Consider the following 18653-nt stretch of genomic DNA (forward strand, 5'->3'; position numbering starts at 1 on the left):
CTGCTTACTTCTTACTGTTCTCTAGTGTTATAAAAATAAATTCATTTTCAATGCCATGATATCCTAGGTTATCTGTTGGTTTTGAATTGCTAAGAAAAATGGGATGGAAGGAAGGACAAGGAATTGGTCCTCGAGTAAAGAGAAGACCACGCCGACAAAAACCAGGTATGTATATTGTCATTAACCCTAACCCTAATACTTTTTAATGGCTACATGTTTCTAGAAATAAAATTGCTAGGTAGTGTGCATGTATTTTAAGTCTTTTGTGTGTAACATGAAATAGCTTTCTGGAAGAATTCTATCTACATTTCCATAAGGAGTCTATGAAACTGTTTCCTACTTATGCCAAAACTGTCACAATTTACATGATTATTTTATATTTATTTCTTGCCCTTCTCCCAAGCCAGACTGAACTCTTGGAGGCAGCAATAATTTGTGGAGGTTCTTCCTGGAGCAGGAACAGTAGTGGTTACTCAGCACATTGTTACCAGAGTGAGGGTGTGGCAGACACTGGAGGGAAACAATTCCTCAGTGATCAGTCTCCCACCCTAAAGCTGTAGCAACTTTTACAAGCACAGGGTATACCTCTGAAGAGTGTCAGCAAGTCGGGTCTCTGTATTTTCAGTTGCTCATGACAGATGCATTTCAAATCTCTTACAGATCCTGGAGTAAAAATCTATGGCTGTGCGTTACCTCCTGGAGGCTCTGAAGGATCTGAGGTACTGTATGGGATGACTGACCTTCAGTGTGTACAGTAGCATTTGTTACTTGATGAATGTGAAATTTTATGATTTGAAACAATTTTTAAAATTAACCATACCCCATTATAGTGAAATACCCATACCCTAAAATTATCCTCATAATGTCAAATACTGTATTCAGCAATATTGTAGCACCATAGATGTCTCAGCTGTTTAGATTCTTAAAATAGAATTGTTTCTATTAGTATCATTTGTTCAGGGACTTGATTTAGTGATTTGTAATCATGGAAAGTTTGGTGATTGTTCTGTTTGGAATTAACCACTGCATTTGAAAATAGTATTTTATAGGCTTGCTTTGCGTCAGGCAGTGACTCACCTTTATTCCCCTTTCTAAATAGGGTGAAGATGATGACTACCTGCCAGAAAATGTGACCTTTGCACCCAAAGATGTCATGCCTGTGGACTTCACACCTAAAGATAATGTGCATGGACTGGCTTACAAGGGCCTGGATCCCCACCAAGCGTTGTTTGGAACTTCGGGAGAACCTTTTAATCTTTTCAGTGGAAGACTGGAGGGGACCAGCAATCTTCTGGGAGATATTGAAGTGAACAAAGGAAGAAAACTGGGAATTTCAGGCCAGGTACAACTGTTTCTGTTTTATAAACATAGAACCATTGATAAATGAGAATACTTTCCTTATATTGGCCCCGTAGTAGGCACTTATTATTGATCGACTACACGAAGACTTTGAAGCAGCTATATTTTCCTTAGGATCTTTTCTGAGGACATGGAATAATGTCCTCACTTTCTTGATTTTAAAATATTTACTCCTGAATATTTACTCCTGGCCCTGGCTGGTTTGGCTCAGTGGATTGAGCATCGGCCTGCGAGCTAAGTGTCGCTGGTTCGATCTTCCAGTCAGGGCACATCAGAGAAGGAAAACTCTGACTCCAAAAAACCTCCGCTGCCTTGCGGCATACCTCTTCAGGGGAAAGGCTAAGGGAGTAAACCCCGACAGAAAATCCGGAGCCGGAGTCCCTAAGGCGGTTTGACGTTGTAGTCAACACCGGCAACTCCTGCGGCGCACCTGAAGCCAAGCTGTATCGCCTCCGTCTTTCCCTTGGACCCTTCAGCTGCGAAGAGAGGGGGGGTCTGCTGCATGGGCAACAGCAGACCCTCCATATCACCCTGCCCAGGCTCTGTAGCTTCAGCTTCACTGGAGAGGACACTCCAGCGCCATCGCAAGATGTCGATTCAACACGGGAGGAGACAGATACCGTGTCACTCCCGAGTCGGACTGCACAGCCATTCTCGGCGGTGCAGACAGACTCTTAAGAAGCTACACCATCGTCTCTCGAGACGGACGGCTGCCGACGACGACTCCTGAATCCAATCCTGTGACCTACGTTCTTGGTGGAGTTTGTGTGTTCCCAGGAGTGAGGACTGCTTTTTCACACTCTTGTGGGGCTGAGTGGAAAACCACACTTACCACTTTGGTTTAGTTAATAGTTGAATTTCGGCACTCTCCCTCCCTTGAGCACGCCCGTGCCTTTCTTCCCTCTCAGGCTCGCATCTCCTAAACTCTTAGGGTCTGGTCCCCTCAAGACTTGCAGCCAGGTAGCAATGGGCAGCGGCCACACTCTTCCCGGGGTAACCCCCTGAATCTGTCTGCAAGGCCCCTTTTCCCTGACTTCCCAGTGAGCCAAAGCAGCCCCACCTAGGCTCTCCTGTTGCTTCTTCTATCCTGAGTCCTTCTTTATTTCACTCCCCCCAGCTTTAATAAAACATGCGCTCAAAAAAAAGAAAGTTGAATTTCAATCTGCCTCTCCAAGCTGAGATCCAAGTGTGACTGCCTCTTGGACTTATTTCTTGTACTGCTAGCCCTAAGTTGTTGGAAGTGTAGGTGTAAGTTTTCCTTGGGAGACTTGCTTTGTATCTTTGAGGAGGTGCAGAGCTTTTCCTGATTGCCTGTCCTCTCAAATTGATTCAGGGATTCTTTCCCAAATTGTACTTAGAAAACGTCATTATTACGTTTTCATTCTAAATTATATTTAGAAAATGCCATTATTGTTTTCATAAATTCTTTTAACAAAAAGGGATGTTTTTTGAAGATTATTTCCCATGAAGATTAGGAGTTCTTACAGCAGCTAGAAGAGTAGTGGTGCATACAAGAGCCTGGTCACCAGCTCTGACCCCAGGCCATATTGAACAGTAGATGAATATTCTTCCTTCCTCCTTTCGGAGGCCCCGTTTCTTCTCCTGCACTGCTGCTTGCATGTGTTCTTTATTCTTCTGCCCATACTAGAACCAGACCCATAGCTGCTCCTGGGCATGGCCTTCACTTCTGGTGACCAAAGGACCTGGGTTGGTGTGGTAATCTGGGTCTCTCATTTGTTTCTCCCTTGTTGATCTTACAGTGCTAATGTGGCCTATTCAATTACATCCTTAAAGTAGCTTTATCCTTCAATGCAGACATACCCTAAAACCTGTAATTGCTGTTTGAAACCTTGTTTTTGAAGGCTTTTGGTGTTGGTGCCCTGGAAGAGGAAGATGACGATATCTATGCCACAGAAACTCTATCCAAGTATGACACCATTTTGAAGGATGAGGAGCCTGGAGATGGACTGTATGGATGGACAGCACCCAAGCAATATCAAAGTCAGAAAGGTGATTCCATAGACCAGTAACTGATGGTAGAACCAGTGTCAGGTTGTCAGGAAGAAGGGACTGCAGGATTGATACTGCAGTGTCCGCCTCCATGGAGTAGGGGCTGGTCAAACATGCAGAGAGGGAAACAAAGTAGGAAGAAGAGACGCCCAATGTGAGAAGTAAGGTAGATGAGGGATTTGGAATGGGTCAAAGCCAAACCCAGTTATTAAGACAGGGCCAAGGAGGGGAGGAAGAAGAGGTCTGGAATCAGGGAAGGAGCAAGTGTGTGGATGGGGGCTCATGTTGCAGGTCAGAGCTGGCCTTGGGTCAGAGGGAAGCACTCCCAGCTTGAGGAGCTAGGCAGGTGGTTAGAGTAGGCCGACTCAGGTGGTAGGTCCGAAGGCCAGGCATGGTGACGAGGTGGCAGGAATACTGAGAGCCCATAGCAAGATGGAGCTTGGAAGCCAGTCTGTCTTCTACTTGTATCCCTGGCTCTTAGGGGGACCTTATTGGGCAAGATGAATTTCAAGTCAGAATCTATAGTGAGGAGACTGTGTGGCATAGGTATTAGTAGCATGTGATTTGGAGTCAGTCAGATTTGGATCTGGATCGCTGCTTTCTCCTGCCCAGCTGTGTGGTCTTGGGAAAGATTTGTAACCTCTCTGGGCATCATTTGTAAAGAGTGGTCTGGGAGTTATTGTGAGGATTAAATGGCATAACTTTGTGTTTGGTACCTGCCTCAAAGACTGAATAAATGGCACCTACTGTTCTTTGGTTACAATAATAACAACCACGTAAATAAAGTAAGGAGGCGAGAGCTGACTTAAAACAATCTTTTCAGACATTTTTAGCTGTAGTCAGATAAAATTTGGTCTAACTCTTAAAGAATACATCTAAAACCTACATGTTGAAATAATCTATAAGCATCACTCCCCAAAGTGATGCCTATTTTACATTTCTAGAAGAGAAAAGGCAGGTGCAAAACAGTTTTTAAGAGGTAGCGTGCTTAACAGTTGTGAACACAAACTCTGAAGACAGACTGCCTGGGTTTCAGTCCTAGCTCTCCCTATTTATCAGCTAGGACCTGGATGAGCCACTTAATCTCTCTGGGCCTCGGCATCCTGGTCTGGACAATGGGCATGACAATGGCATGACTATCCCATGGAGGGCTGAATGTACATAAAGGGCTCAGAACTTCCCTGGCACACGGCAAGCACTCTGTAAGTGTGAGCCGCCTGTTGTCATTGCCACAAAAAGGACTGAGGGCTTTACAAAAGACGCTGGAAGGGTGTGCACCCAAATGTTAGTTGGTGTTACCTCTGGGTGATAAGACAGACTACTTTTATTATCTCCCTTTCCCTTAACTTTATGTTTTTTGCTTTACCTTTATATTTTCAAAAATTTCTACTAAGACTATCATTTTATAACTTAAAAGAAGTTATATAATATACTTGTATATTAATGTTATGACATTAATATATAGATGATATAAAATGTGCTAATTATTAATTAATCATATCAATACAACACAATGCTATATTACTAATATTAACATCAATTATATAATAATTGCTAATCTTTAATAAGTATACATACTTAAATCTGCCCTCTAAGCCAGATCTTTGGCTTTCCCTTTATCTAACATTTCTGCTCAGCTGATTGATCCCCACCCCTTCCCGCATCAAGCCTGGGCAGGCGTCTGTTCCTGAGCTCCCCAGCTTCCCCTTATGCCCTCTCTGCTGTTGCCCCCTCTCCAACAGCTGCCTCTTCTCTCGCACCCCTAGGACCATAACATCTATAGTTTTGACCTTATGGTTTTTCACTTAGTGAATCTATAGTTAGCCGGTTATAATGGTTGATTTTTGAATTGTTCTTTTTTTCCCCCTTGATCCACAGGGCTATAATTAATATCCTTATGGCTCTTCATGTACTTTTGCTGTGTATTTCTTCAGAATAAACTCATGGAAGTAAAATGTCAGGGTTTTAAAAGAATACAAAATAGCAAGAATGTGAAATTTAATCCCAAATTATCATACAGAATCTTAGGAACTTCCAGAAGCTGGTATAAAAGTTCAAAAGGAGTTGAAGGGCCAGTGAGTTTGTGGGGAAGGATAGCCCCCCGGCTGTGCAGCTCTCTACATGGCACAAAGCCTGGGCCCCACCTGCACTGTGGGCAGCTGGGGCCGCTTGAGGACTAAACGTCAGCTTGCGTCAGTGTTCGTTGGTGGTTATGGGGAGGCGGCTTTTGGCTACAGAAAATGCAGCTCGTGCATATGGAGTTTTGACGGAATCTATGCACAGAAAATACTTGATAATCAAAGAGCCTTTGTCAATGAGGTTGTCTCTGCGACCAGTGGACCCTGGCTTCAAGTCAGAGGGCTTTGGCCATTTTGTTTCCTGAATTAGTGATCTTTATCTCTTGTAGAATTTCATTTGAGAAAAAGACAAAAGTACCTTTTAATTTGTACTAAGATTAGATTACCGGCTGACCTGGTTGTATTGCCTTTTGTACCTTATTTGGATGGTTGCTAAGGAAATTGGGAGATAGTCTCCCCAAGGTTCTTCACATCGTTTTAGAAATGACCCTCTTGCAATATGATTTTTACTTTTATTCATACTTGTTCTCTTGATAGTTTTTCTTGAGATCTTTTACTCCACAGATAGTATTTTTGGAGCCTCTTAGCTGAGGACCTCACGTACCTTTTCTGTCTTGGTGGGCCATGGCCGTGGTCCTGGGCAGCCTAATCAGGTGTGGGTGGTGTGGGCCCGGCTGCCAGAGTCAACCGAGCTCTTTCCTGCTTAGTGCTATCTCTGTGTGATACCACGTGTGACATGTAGTATTTGTGTTCTTAGAGATTAAAAAACTGACGTCTTTTGTATTGTTTTTATCTACACCTCAGAAACTAACCAATGACATCATTTTGTAGAATCAGAGAAAGATCTTCGATACATTGGCAAAATATTGGATGGATTTTCCTTGGCTTCTAAACCTTTATCTTCTAAGAAAGTAAGAATTTTTTTTTTTTTTTTTACTGATTTAGTACATGTACTTGAAATATTTGCTATGTAGATCTGAGTTATCATATTAGCAACTGGAGGAAGTAAATTCTGTTTCCAAAAAGCACCAGCCTGGTTAGTAGTGACTGTTGAGGAAAACACTGTTATTAGAAATGTCAGTCAGTAGCCACATTGTATTCAAACAGCTGATTGCTGATCTTTTAAATTGCAACTCCAAGTGAGTGATTATTTCCATTAAAAAAGAATTACATTAGAAACTGGTGGGAGAATGAAGATGATAAAATTCTAGGGACAATGTAACTTAAGGAAAAGTAGAAAACTTTCAAAAAGCCGTAATGACCCACAGCCTTAACTCTTCAGTGCTATGATGCGTATTAACTAATGTGGGCTCCTTGCCTGGGCAAGCAGAAGGGAGAGAAGCCACATACATGCAGGTCAAGTCTCGGGAGAACTCCGTGCACTTTTCAGATAGTCCTTTTATGAGATTTTGTTACAGCTTGGGCCAGGTGGTGCTCTTTAACACCCCTCAGAGTCACCTGTTCCTAGGTAGCCATCACATGTTAGTTGTGAGTGCTGATAGCTCTGGAGGGGCACCTGGTCAATTGCCTTGTTAGCATCCTGTTTTTAGGTTGCCCTGCACTGTGTAATGGGCTTTTTGTTTTTTATTCAGCAAGCACTTGTTGAGCACCTCTGGCTTGGCCTGTGGTTTTCCAGCCAGGAGCAGCCCAGCCTGAGGAACTACATTCAGTATTACAGTGGCTCTGACTGGTCCATTGGTCAAAATTAATGTGTTGTAGCAGTGAGTCGAATATATCTAAAGCAGTGTTGGGTGCATAGTAAGCTGCTGTTATCAGAAATGTCAACTGTGTCAAAGGAGAATGTGAGTTTTTACGTTTATGAAAGGGGAGCATAAAAATGATTGAGAAGTACTCATTTGACTCAGGATAAATAAGACGAAGTCCTGACCCCAAGTGGCTCCTATTACACCCCCACCTCTAAAATGCTTTGAATCTGATAGATGATATGAAAAGGCTTTGTGGGTACACACCCCTTTTCTGCCATGCTCCTCTGGATTTTTGTGTCTTGGTATCATGAGAGTGTTTGCTGGCTGCCTGGGGCGTCTGTTTTTCAGAGAAGGTGATCAGGCTAAGATGATAAAAAAATGTGATTTCCTACAGTGGTGATACCATTCTTTTATGGATTGTCATCTTGCCAGGTGCCACCTCTACCCCAACCCTGGGAACCACCTGGGAACCTTACAACCTCTTGGGAAGCTTGGGAAACTCTAACTGTTGCCAAGTTTGTGGGGTGGGACGCAGGCATCATTACTCTTAAAAGCCTCAGGTGAGCCCAGTGTGCAGCTGGGGCTGAGAACTACTGCCGGAGAGCGTTTGGTGCTTCACCGGGTACAGAGCTCAGAGTTTCAGGCAGCTGAAGAATCTAGAAAACAGCTTAAATAGGACTGTCCATAAATACACATTTGTTAAACAAAGTGCAAGAGAGACCACTTAGTAATTTAAAAATACCTAATACTCTCTTTTAACGTACTTGTTCTGCCATCATTAATACCCAAGTTTCCCAAGTAGTATATTTCAATTTCAGTTCAGTCAGCTTTTAAAAATACCTCAGATAAAGAAAAAAAAAAACAAGGCCTGAACTTCCAATTTGGGACTGAAACATAACCAGAAAAAAAAAAAATTGAATTTAAAACTAACTTATTTAAAATTATTCTTTTTTTCTACACCTTGAATCATACTTTTCTAAAATTTCTGATTTACAGTGGGCTAGTCCTGTGCATGGGCCTGTACATTGTGCTGTTGTCATCGTTCTTACTGTATAAAACATGCACATGAGCATCTCTGTGTAGAAGTGGGCAGGGGGGATAGTAAAAATGTCTGCTTATTAGAATAGTGTGGTTCTAGTGACCCTCCAGATCCAGAATGGATGTTGGTGGGGCACCTGGACAGTCTGTTCCCAGTGTAGCCTAATATCAGCCTGGGAAAGGCTGGTGTTAATGATACTCAGAGGTAACGGGTTTTCTTTGTTAAGTCAAATATGATCATCTTGCAGCATGTATTTTCGGAGTTTTATGTGTTTTTTTTTCTTTAAGATTTATCCACCACCTGAATTGCCAAGAGACTACCGACCAGTGCATTATTTCAGACCTGTGGTAGCTGCAACCTCAGACAACTCCCACTTACTTCAAGTATTATCAGAGTCAGCTGGGAAGCCAATGCATGACCCAGGAACACACAGTAGGCACCACCTGAATGCCTCCAAGGGGGGAGAGTTGCTAGGAGAAACACCTATTCAAGGTAGGTATCATGGAGAAGATTAAACTCACTAAATTTATAATAATCTGAGTGATCAAAATCAAACTGGAAAGATGTTTTTGCATTGAAATTTTTTCCATGATTTTGTATTCCCAAACAGTGGGGATAAAATTGTTTATTGTGAATGGCACACGTAAGTAAACATCCTTTACTTCTTAAGACTTGTTGTTTCCCACTGTCAGTTGAGTTGTGTTGTTGAAATTACAACCCTTGTCTTAAGCTCAGCAGTTTTCAGATTTTAATAATTGTTTAGGAATTTGGTGAAGACCGGGGACATGTGTACCTTCACTTTCTCTGCACACCCTGGGAACGTAGGATATTTTTCTCAGGGGAACTGAGAAAAATACTTTTCCTGAAAGCCTGAAAGGAATGAGTGCTTGTGAAAGTACGGACAGATGTGGAGAATCCCCCATAGGCTGGAGCAGACACATGATGAGAGATGAACTTGTACTTGCTGTCTGGGACCCTAACAGGGATCTCAGATATAATAGACCCAAACAGAACTCTTAGTTCCCACTTCCTTCCCCAAACTTGCTTTTCCTCAGTCTTCCCCTTCTCAGTGAATGGCACCACAAATGACCCACTGCTCAGAAAACAATGAGGGAATCCTAAGTTTTAGCTCCTCTCTTCCCTCCCTCCCCTGATCCTACCCAGTTATCAGTAAGTCCTCTTATTTATACCTCTAGTAGGCTCAGGGATTCCATCTACCTCTCTGCATTTCCGAGGCTTCCCCTGTGGTCTGGATGCCCGTCTGCTCTCACCTGGACTATTGCAGTAGCCTCCTGATTGTTCTCCTGTTTGCCCTCTGCGGTCCATTCCCCTCAGCAGCAGCTAGGTGAACCAAATTATGTCACTATCCCCCTTAAATGCTCCAGTACTTCTTATGAGAAATCCAGACGCCCCACAAGTCTATAGATCCAACCCTGCCTGCCTTCAAGGCACATCTTCTACCACTTTCCCTTAACCCGCTGTTGTCTGACCCTCAGGATCCTTCTTTATGTTTGCTGTTTCCTCTGCCACTGTTCTTCCCTTATATTTTGGCTCCTTCTTTTTTTCTTATAAGTTATTACTTCAAATATTATCTCTTTAGAGGAACCTTCCAGGCCTCCCCTGCCCACCATATAAGCTAGTTACCTCTCCCTGCTCCCCCTTGTCACCCTCAGTCACAGCACTATTTTTCCCACAGCGCTCCTCTTATAATAATCCTTTGGTGTTGATTTTTTGCTTCTTTAATGTCCTTCGCCCTTATTAGTGAGAGCAGCACTTGTCTGCATCGTCCCCTCTGGCCCCAGGCCTGTGTCTGGGATGGAGAGGGTGCTGAGTGAGTGTTTGAGACGTGAGTGCATGCGTGTGATGGGTAGCTGTGCTCTGGACCAGACCTTGTGCTGGGCAGGACTGTGCACGTGGTGGCCACTGGAGACTGGGCGTCGAGATGTCAGGTTCCTCATTCTGCAGCCACTCGCTGGCCTGATAAATTCCCAAGTACTAACCTCCATTTTTACCAGCTGTAAAATAGGAGTCTCATTATTTTATTACCGCCTAGTTTACAGGGATAATATGAATACAGATGAAACACTAAATGTAAAATACTGCAATTACATACATGTGTGGTATTGAAAATGTATGTAGAGAGAAATGTAAATATATTTTTCTCGTAATACTTTTCATCTCTTCCTGTTATGGTTTTTATTTAGGTTCAGCTGCTTCAGTGTTAGAATTTCTGTCCCAAAAAGATAAAGAGAGAATCAAAGAAATGAAGCAGGCAACTGACCTTAAAGCAGCCCAACTCAGGGCCCGGAGCCTGGCACTGAGTGCCCCAGGCAGCAGGTCCCGGCCGCCCTCTCCTGACGTCGGACACTGTTCTGGGCATGTGGCATCGAGCAGTGGGACAGCCACCACAAAAGCCAGCAGCTTCAAACCTTTTGCCAAAGAGCCAGAAAAACAAAAACGATACGAAAAGTTTTTAGTAAATATGAAACGGGGTCAGAAAGGTGAGTGCTAGGCCTGGGTCCCCCACGTCTCAGCCATGGGCAGGGTTCTTGCTATTCTGACTCTGGTCCCAGATTTAAAGTTGAAGTATCCTGCTCTGCCAGTGTCTGCTTTGTCCTGCTGTAAACAGGGCAAAGATTTCAGGCCCTGGTTCTTGACCTTAGAAAGCAAGAACGACTAGCTTGTGTTTCTGTATATCTCAGGTCGCAAAGATAGCTGTTTAGTTAGGGAACATGTCGGGTGGTGGCTGGTGCTGAATTACAGGCCATTTACTGTTTGCTAATGCTTGACCTCTGCAAGTGATGCATTTCCCGCTGAGAGAACAAGGTTATCTCCCACTTCATCTTACAGTCCTAACCATCCAGCCCTAAATCGTAGTTTAAAATATGACTTACAGAGTGAGTTGGCTATTGAACCACTGCATGGGGGAAAAATTGCTCTGTGATCTATGAAGTAAATAAATATGGCAAGACTGGGGAGAGGGCTGGCTGTTGTATGCAGTAGTGCTTGTGAGAGGTAGCAAATTAGAGGGGTTGGTTTCCCAGAGCAGATCTTTGTGTACTTCAACTCTCAGCTAAGAATCCAGACCCCTACGGTTTATTTATTAAATTAAAAAAAAAAAAAAAAGGTAGAGAAAGGAGTGTTTTTCTGCCAGAACTTAGGAATGTACTTGGGATGAACTTATCATTGTGTGGGAGTGGTAACAATTTCCTTGTTTCGAAGATTTAATCTGGCATTTGTTCCCATATGTTTTTCTCTGATATATGCAGTGGAATTCAAAAGAAGCATCATTGTGAGGGAGTGAGCAGTACCTCCCCACCAGGATGAGGATTTGTCTCCTCTAGTGAAATCTATAGGAATACAATGGTGCCACCAGATGTTCTTCTTTAAGCCTTGTGTTTTTTCTAAGAGTGAAGTGGTTTCTTGTTCTGTGTACCGTAGATGCTCTGGAACATTGTCTGGATCCCAGTATGACAGAGTGGGAGCGAGGCCGCGAACGGGAGGAGTTCTCTCGGGCAGCCCTGCTGTATGCGTCTTCCCATTCGACCTTGTCCTCCAGGTTCACTCATGCAAAAGACGAAGATGACTCAGATCAAGTGGAAGTTCCTCGGGACCAAGAGGTCTGTCGCCATCACGCCCCTACCTGGTGCATTTTAAAATTAAAACACTGCATAGCCAAATATTTTAAACCCCTCTGTGAAAAGATCATAATATGCATGGCATTGTAGAATTAGAAGTTGTTTTTAAGCTTTTAGCTTCCAATGAACTTTAGCAAAAATGTAGCATAAGCGGGTTTTATAATTTTGAAAGATTGTTTGAAAACTCTTAAATGGAAGAGCAATCAGGCCAATTGTGTGACCATGTGATGAAACAGAGTGGATGTCTTTTCCCAGAATGATGTCAGTGACAAGCAGTCGGCTGTGAAGATGAAGATGTTTGGGAAGCTCACCCGAGACACATTTGAATGGCACCCCGACAAGCTTCTGTGTAAGAGGTTTAATGTCCCTGACCCTTATCCAGAGTAAGTTGGATAAATCTGCCCTTCCATCAGTACTGATTATATTAAAGCTATATTAAAGCTAATTTTCTTCTTATGTACTCATATAAATTCCCTTTTTCTAGATGAACTTACTTGTGAATACTTAAGTTGCAAATTGTGCAGATATAACTTTTATTAATTTGTTACTAAAAACTGAACAAACATCCAGATAGCAAACTTATTCCATATTGAAGATATGAAACTTAAATATGTATGTCAAGCTATAGAAACTTAATGCTTCTCTATTTGCCACCTTTTCAATGATCCACACACAGTTTACATTTAAAATGTTACTTATTCTTTATAAAAGTTTAGTACCTTCTTATTTGATTATAAACGTTACAAGAAAGCATATACAGTTTAATCAGAGACTTTGTCAGGAGATTTAGGTATGCAGTGGATCCTTGAAGAATGCGGTTGTTAGGGGTTCTGACCCCCTGTGTAGTCAGAAGTCCATGTATAACATTTTTCTTTTATCCTTACCTGAGGACATTTTTTTTTTTTTTCCTTTAGAGAGAAAGGAAGGGAGGGAAAGAAAGAGAGAGCGGGAGGGAGAGAAACATTGATGTGAGAAACATCGATTGGTTGCCTTCTTGTGTGTGCCCCAACCAGGGATTGAACTTATGGCTGGGATATGTGCCCTGACCGGGAATTGAACTTATCACCACTCGGTTTATGGGATGATGCTCCAACCAACTGTGCCACATTGACCAGCACCACGTATAACTTTTGACTCCCCCAAAACTTAACTACTGTTAACCAGAAGCCTAATGGATCACATAAACAGTCAACAGATTATTTTGTATGGTATATGAATTACATACTGTATTCTTATAATAAAGTAGGGTAGAGAAAATAAAATGTTAAGGAAATCATAAGGAAAATACATTTCTGTATTTATTGACAAAAATCTGCATATAAGTGGACCTGCACAGTTCAAACCCATGGGGGTCAGGGTCAACTATTTGCAGTGGAACTTTTCCTTAATGTAAATCCATCTTCAAAGTTAAATTCTAGCTTACTATAATCAAGAAAGAACTAATGGGTTCTAAAGTCACCTATTATAAATTCTTAAACTGCTTTGACAAGTGAAAACATCTCAGGGGATCTTTTTAGCCATGTAGAAGTGCTACTGGTGAAAAACATGAGATGGAAAGCTTTATAGGAATTAGATTTTCTTCTCACAGTTGTTATTAAAATTATATTCATATTTTTTCTTTTCAACCCCCAGTTCAACTTTAGTTGGCTTACCAAGAGTGAAACGTGACAAATACTCAGTCTTCAACTTTCTGACACTCCCAGAGACAGCTTCCTTACCTACAACTCAAGCACCAAGTGAAAAAGTCCCACAGCATCAAGGTCCCAGCAGTGAGTAGGGCTTCTTCAGGTCCATACGCTGAGCATGGTCCCAACCCATAGTCTGTTGGGAGACAGAAATAAAGGGTCCTTTAATCCCAAGGGTACACATAGTGCAAACTCTCCTTTCACTCAGAGAATTGCTCATGTGGATACCTTGGCTCATGTTGTAATGGTTCAGAGGTATCCTGTTTGGGGTTGGTACTCTGCCTCAGCACCCGCCACATCCCCAGCTCTTTGCACAGTGCCTGGCCTATAGTAGGTTCACTGATGTTCTTGAATGAATTAAAGAGCTGTAATGTGGAGCTTGTTTTTCACTTGCTAATTCTGATGTCATGTCTATGTCCTACTTTTCAGAATCAAGAAAACCATCCAGATGGGATACGGCTAAACAAGAAAAGAAGGACGATTCCATTAGTGAATTCTTAAGTTTGACTAGATCAAAAGTTGGTCCACTTAAACAAGAGCCTAGTCCGTTAGTAAATAAAGAGGAAGAGCATGTGAAGGAATCACTCTCAGATAAGGTATTTGGGCTTCCTGGTTCTCTTTGCCAGGCTCGCTGTGGCCTTTACCTTTCTCTATGGTGAGAAGGGGTCAGCACACTTTTTCTGTGAAGGGCCAGATATTAAATATTAAAGGCTTTGTTGGCCATAGTCTCTGTGGCAGCTATTCAGCCCTGCTGTTGAGTGTGAAAGGACCCACAGACAATATGAAAACAATTGAGTACATCTATGTTTCAATAAAACATTTACAAAAACAGGCAGTGAGTTGCATTTGGCCCCTGGGCTGTAGTTTGCCAACACTTGCTCTACAGTCCAAAAATTTGAGTCTTAGCTTAAATCATTTGAGGAGAGGTTATAAACTTCTCTGTTTTTGTATTGGAAAATATAATTTTCCAAATAACAAGTATTCTCCTTTGTGGAGAATATAGAGAAAACATTCATTGGGTTTTCTTTTAAATCACTACTTTAATAGTTAAAGGTTGGAAATAAAAAGTTTTTTTTCTAATAACTTCATTAAAAATTTAAAATTTTACTTTTGAAATTAACCTTCATTAAAATGGACTTTTTGGGTGGGCTGGGTTGGGGGGAGCAATGGGGGAAAAAATGGGACAACTGTAACTGAAAAACAACTTTTAAAAAATGGACTTTTTAAATGTGCAGTTCAATGAGTTTTTTACACATATATAGGTTTGTGTAATCACTGCCGCAATCAGGATACATAATGGTACCATCATCACAGAAAACTTCCTCATCCTGTTTCTTTGTAGTCATATCCTCCTTCACCTCAGATCCGTCAACCACTGATCTCTTCTCTGTCTCTGTAGTTTTGCTCTTTCCAGAATGTTGCATAAATGGAATTAGACAATATACATATGGAGCCTTTTGAGACTGGCTTCTTTAATTCGGCGTCATACCTTTGAGATTTGTCAGTGTTTTGCATGTAGCAATAATAGTTCTTTCCTTTTCATTGCTGAATACAATTTTGTTGTATGGGTGTACCACAGTTTGTGGGTTTGTTCACGCTTTAATGACACAAAGTTGTTTCCAGCTTTTGGCTATCATAAATAACGCTGCTGTGAAGATTTTTATGTGGACAAAAGATTTTATTTCTCTGGGGCAAATATCTAGTAAAGGGAATGCTGGGTAATATATACTTAGAGATTTAACTTTATAGGAAACTGCCAGACTGTATTCCGAAGTGGTTTTTGCTTCAGGTATTTTGAAACTCTCTTGTTAATTACATACTCATTTAGGTTTATTATATCTTTTTGGTGAATTGACTCTTTAATCATTATGTAATATCACTCTTTATCCCTGATATTTTGCATATTATTATTTTTTCATCATTTTAACCTCATTCATTACCTTTAAGGTGGGTTTTTTAAAAATAGATTTTCTTTATTTTTAGAGAGAGGGGAAGGGAAGGAGAAAGAGAGGGAGAGAAACATCAATGTGAGAGAAAAACATCAATTGGTTGCCTCACACACAGACCCCAATTGAGATCTGAACCCACAACCCAGGCATGTGCCCTGACTGGGAATTGAACTGGTAAACTTTCACTTTGTGGAATGATGCCCAACCAGTTGAGTGACACTGGTCAAGGCACTTTATTATTTTATTTTTATTTTTAAAGTGTATTTTATTGATTATGTTGTTATAGTAGTCCCAAGCCGAAGGCACCTCTTAGGCTTAAGACCTGGGTTTTGGGAATTCAGGTATAATTTTAGCAAGCCCCCAATAAATCTGCTGCCCCGAGTAACTTTTGATGCCAGTAACTGCCTGTGCCTTGCAGTTATCCTGTTTAACAAAGATATCTTTTTTTCTACTGACAAGATTTTAGCAACTTCCCTGTTTCCAAATCCTTATTCCCTATCTGGTTTGGCTCAGTGGATTGAGCGTCGGCCTGCGAGCTAAGTGTCGCTGGTTCGATCTTCCAGTCAGGGCACATCAGAGAAGGAAAACTCTGACTCCAAAAAACCTCCGCTGCCTTGCGGCATACCTCTTCAGGGGAAAGGCTAAGGGAGTAAACCCCGACAGAAAATCCGGAGCCGGAGTCCCTAAGGCGGTTTGACGTTGTAGTCAACACCGGCAACTCCTGCGGCGCACCTGAAGCCAAGCTGTATTGACTCCGTCTTTCCCTTGGACCCTTCAGCTGCGAAGAGAGGGGGGGTCTGCTGCATGGGCAACAGCAGACCCTCCATATCACCCTGCCCAGGCTCTGTAGCTTCAGCTTCACTGGAGAGGACACTCCAGCGTCATCGCAAGATGTCGATTCAACACGGGAGGAGACAGATACCGTGTCACTCCCGAGTCGGACTGCACAACCATTCTCGGCGGTGCAGATAGACTCTTAAGAAGCTACACCATCGTCTCTCGAGACGGACGGCTGCCGACGACGAGTAGTCCCAATTTCTTTTCCCTTAGCTCCCCTCTTCCCAGTATCCCCCTCCCTACAGCAATCCCACCCCACTTAGTTCATGTCCATGGGTTGTGCATGTAAGTTTTTGGCTTCACCCTTTCCTATATTATTCTTAACTTATCCCTGTCTATTTTGTACCAACCAATTATGCTTCTTAGTCCCTGCACTATTTCCCCATTTCTCCCTCTTCCCCCTCCCAGCTGATAACCCTACAAATGATCCCCATACCTATGATTCTGTTCCTATTCTGGTTGTTTGCTTAGTTGGGTTTTGTTTTTATTTTTTAGATTCAGTTGGTGGTAGTTGTGAGTGTGTTGTCATTTTAATGTTCATAGTGTTGATCTTCTTAAATGAGTCCCTTTAACATTTCATATAATAATGGCTTGGTAATGATGAGCCCTGGCTGGTTTAGCTCAGTGGATTGAGCGTCGGCCTGCGAGCTAAGTGTCGCTGGTTCGATCTTCCAGTCAGGGTACATCAGAGAAGGAAAACTCTGACTCCCAAAAACCTCCGCTGCCTTGCGGCATACCTCTTCAGGGGAAAGGCTAAGGGAGTAAACCCCGACAGAAAATCCGGAGCCGGAGTCCCTAAGGCGGTTTGACGTTGTAGTCAACACCGGCAACTCCTGCGGCGCACCTGAACCCAAGCTGTATCGACTCCGTCTTTCCCTTGGACCCTTCAGCTGCGAAGAGAGGGGGGGTCTGCTGCATGGGCAACAGCAGACCCTCCATATTACCCTGCCCAGGCTCTGTAGCTTCAGCGTCATCGCAGGATGTCGATTCAACACGGGAGGAGACAGATACCATGTCACTCCCGAGTCGGACTGCACAGCCATTCTCGGCGATGCAGATAGACTCTTAAGAAGCTACACCATCGTCTCTCGAGACGGACGGCTGCCGACGACGGTAATGATGAACTCCTTTAGCTTTACTTTGTCTGGGAAGCACTTTATTTGCCCTTCCATTCTAAATGATGGCTTCGCTGGATAGAGTAATCTAGATTGGGTCTAGCTTGTTTGGGACTCTCTGTACTTCCTGGACTTGTATGCCTATTTCCTTCGCCAGATTTGGGACGTTTTCCTTCATTATTTTTTCACATAAGCTTTTTACTTCTTGTTCTTCTTCTTCTCCTTCTGGTACCCTTATGATTTGGATGTTGACATGTTTAAAGTTGTCCCAGAGGTTCCTAAGCCTCTTCTCATTTTTTTCAGTTCTTGTTTCCTCATTTTGTACTGGTTGACTTTTTTTCTTCCTTATGTTCCAAATCCTTGATTTGAACCCCGGTTTCCTTCTTTTCACCATTGGTTTTTTTGTGGATTTTCCTTTGTTTCATTTAGCATACATAGCCTTCACTTCTTCCTTTATGTGTTTGCCACACTTAAGCATATCTGTCAAGTCTGAGCATCTTTATCACCAGTGTTTTGAACTCTTCATCTCTTAGGTTGCCTATCTCTCGTTTGTTAGTTTGGCTATCTCCTCATCACTTAGTTCCCCCACTGGAACCCCCTTTTAGGCCATACTTCTCTGTCTCCTCATTTTGACAGGCTTCTGTGTTTGTTTGCCTCTGTGTCTTAGGTAGAGCTGTCACACCTGTTATGTTGTAAGGGGTGGAGCCTCGGGTATTTGTCAGTACTGGTGACCTGTTTCACCATGTTACGACGCTGTGTGGTGGGGAGGGGTCTGAGAAGGAACAATGCCACTTGCTCAGCACTCGCCACTTTTCCAGGCACTTCTCCCACTTTCATATGGGCTTGGCGGCTCTCTAGCTGTTGCCCTGGCCATGGTTCCCAGAGTGGGTAGGTCTGCGGATGTTTTAGGACCGTGGGGTCCCTCTAAACAAGTGGACTCTGCTGAGAGACCAGCAGCTTCCACCTCCGCCCCAACCCCCACAGCCTGCATAGTTAGAAGCAATGAGGCTTTATTGTGTCCAGTGCTGGAACCGTGAGCCGCACAGTTCGGTCTGGTGGTGGGAGTGTTCCCCAGGTGTCCCTCTTGACTTTTTAAAATGTTTGACTCTGCTTTCTGCCGGTCCGCTGCTGCTGCTGCTGTTGCTTCCACCGCTGTTGCCACCACCACACCGCATCCTTTTCGCCCTGGCTCCGCCCCTCCTCCCTGTCTGCATGAGTATTTCTTCTTTATGTCTTT

The 18653-nt window shown here is 42.8% G+C and overlaps 1 protein-coding gene across 3 annotated transcripts in view; it reads left to right on the forward strand.

The window, feature by feature from the left end:
* Positions 1 to 18653, forward strand: part of GPATCH1 (G-patch domain containing 1) — a 40263-nt gene that overhangs the window by 13606 nt on the left and 8004 nt on the right. For 2 of the 3 annotated variants that reach the window (XM_090260396.1, XM_090260398.1), the window contains exons 5-15: positions 68 to 165; positions 661 to 719; positions 1100 to 1342; positions 3222 to 3369; positions 6279 to 6358; positions 8480 to 8684; positions 10397 to 10693; positions 11634 to 11812; positions 12086 to 12213; positions 13463 to 13599; positions 13945 to 14111. In XM_090260396.1, the coding sequence (XP_090116522.1) occupies positions 68 to 165; positions 661 to 719; positions 1100 to 1342; positions 3222 to 3369; positions 6279 to 6358; positions 8480 to 8684; positions 10397 to 10693; positions 11634 to 11812; positions 12086 to 12213; positions 13463 to 13599; positions 13945 to 14111 (1741 nt within the window). The remainder of the gene's footprint in view (positions 1 to 67; positions 166 to 660; positions 720 to 1099; positions 1343 to 3221; positions 3370 to 6278; positions 6359 to 8479; positions 8685 to 10396; positions 10694 to 11633; positions 11813 to 12085; positions 12214 to 13462; positions 13600 to 13944; positions 14112 to 18653) is intronic. The other variant, XM_090260399.1, reaches the window with a different exon arrangement.

This window comes from Furipterus horrens, unplaced genomic scaffold (genome assembly GCF_987537825.1).
Source record: "Furipterus horrens unplaced genomic scaffold, mFurHor1.1.pri manual_scaffold_13, whole genome shotgun sequence".
Classification (NCBI taxonomy): Eukaryota; Metazoa; Chordata; class Mammalia; order Chiroptera; family Furipteridae; genus Furipterus; species Furipterus horrens.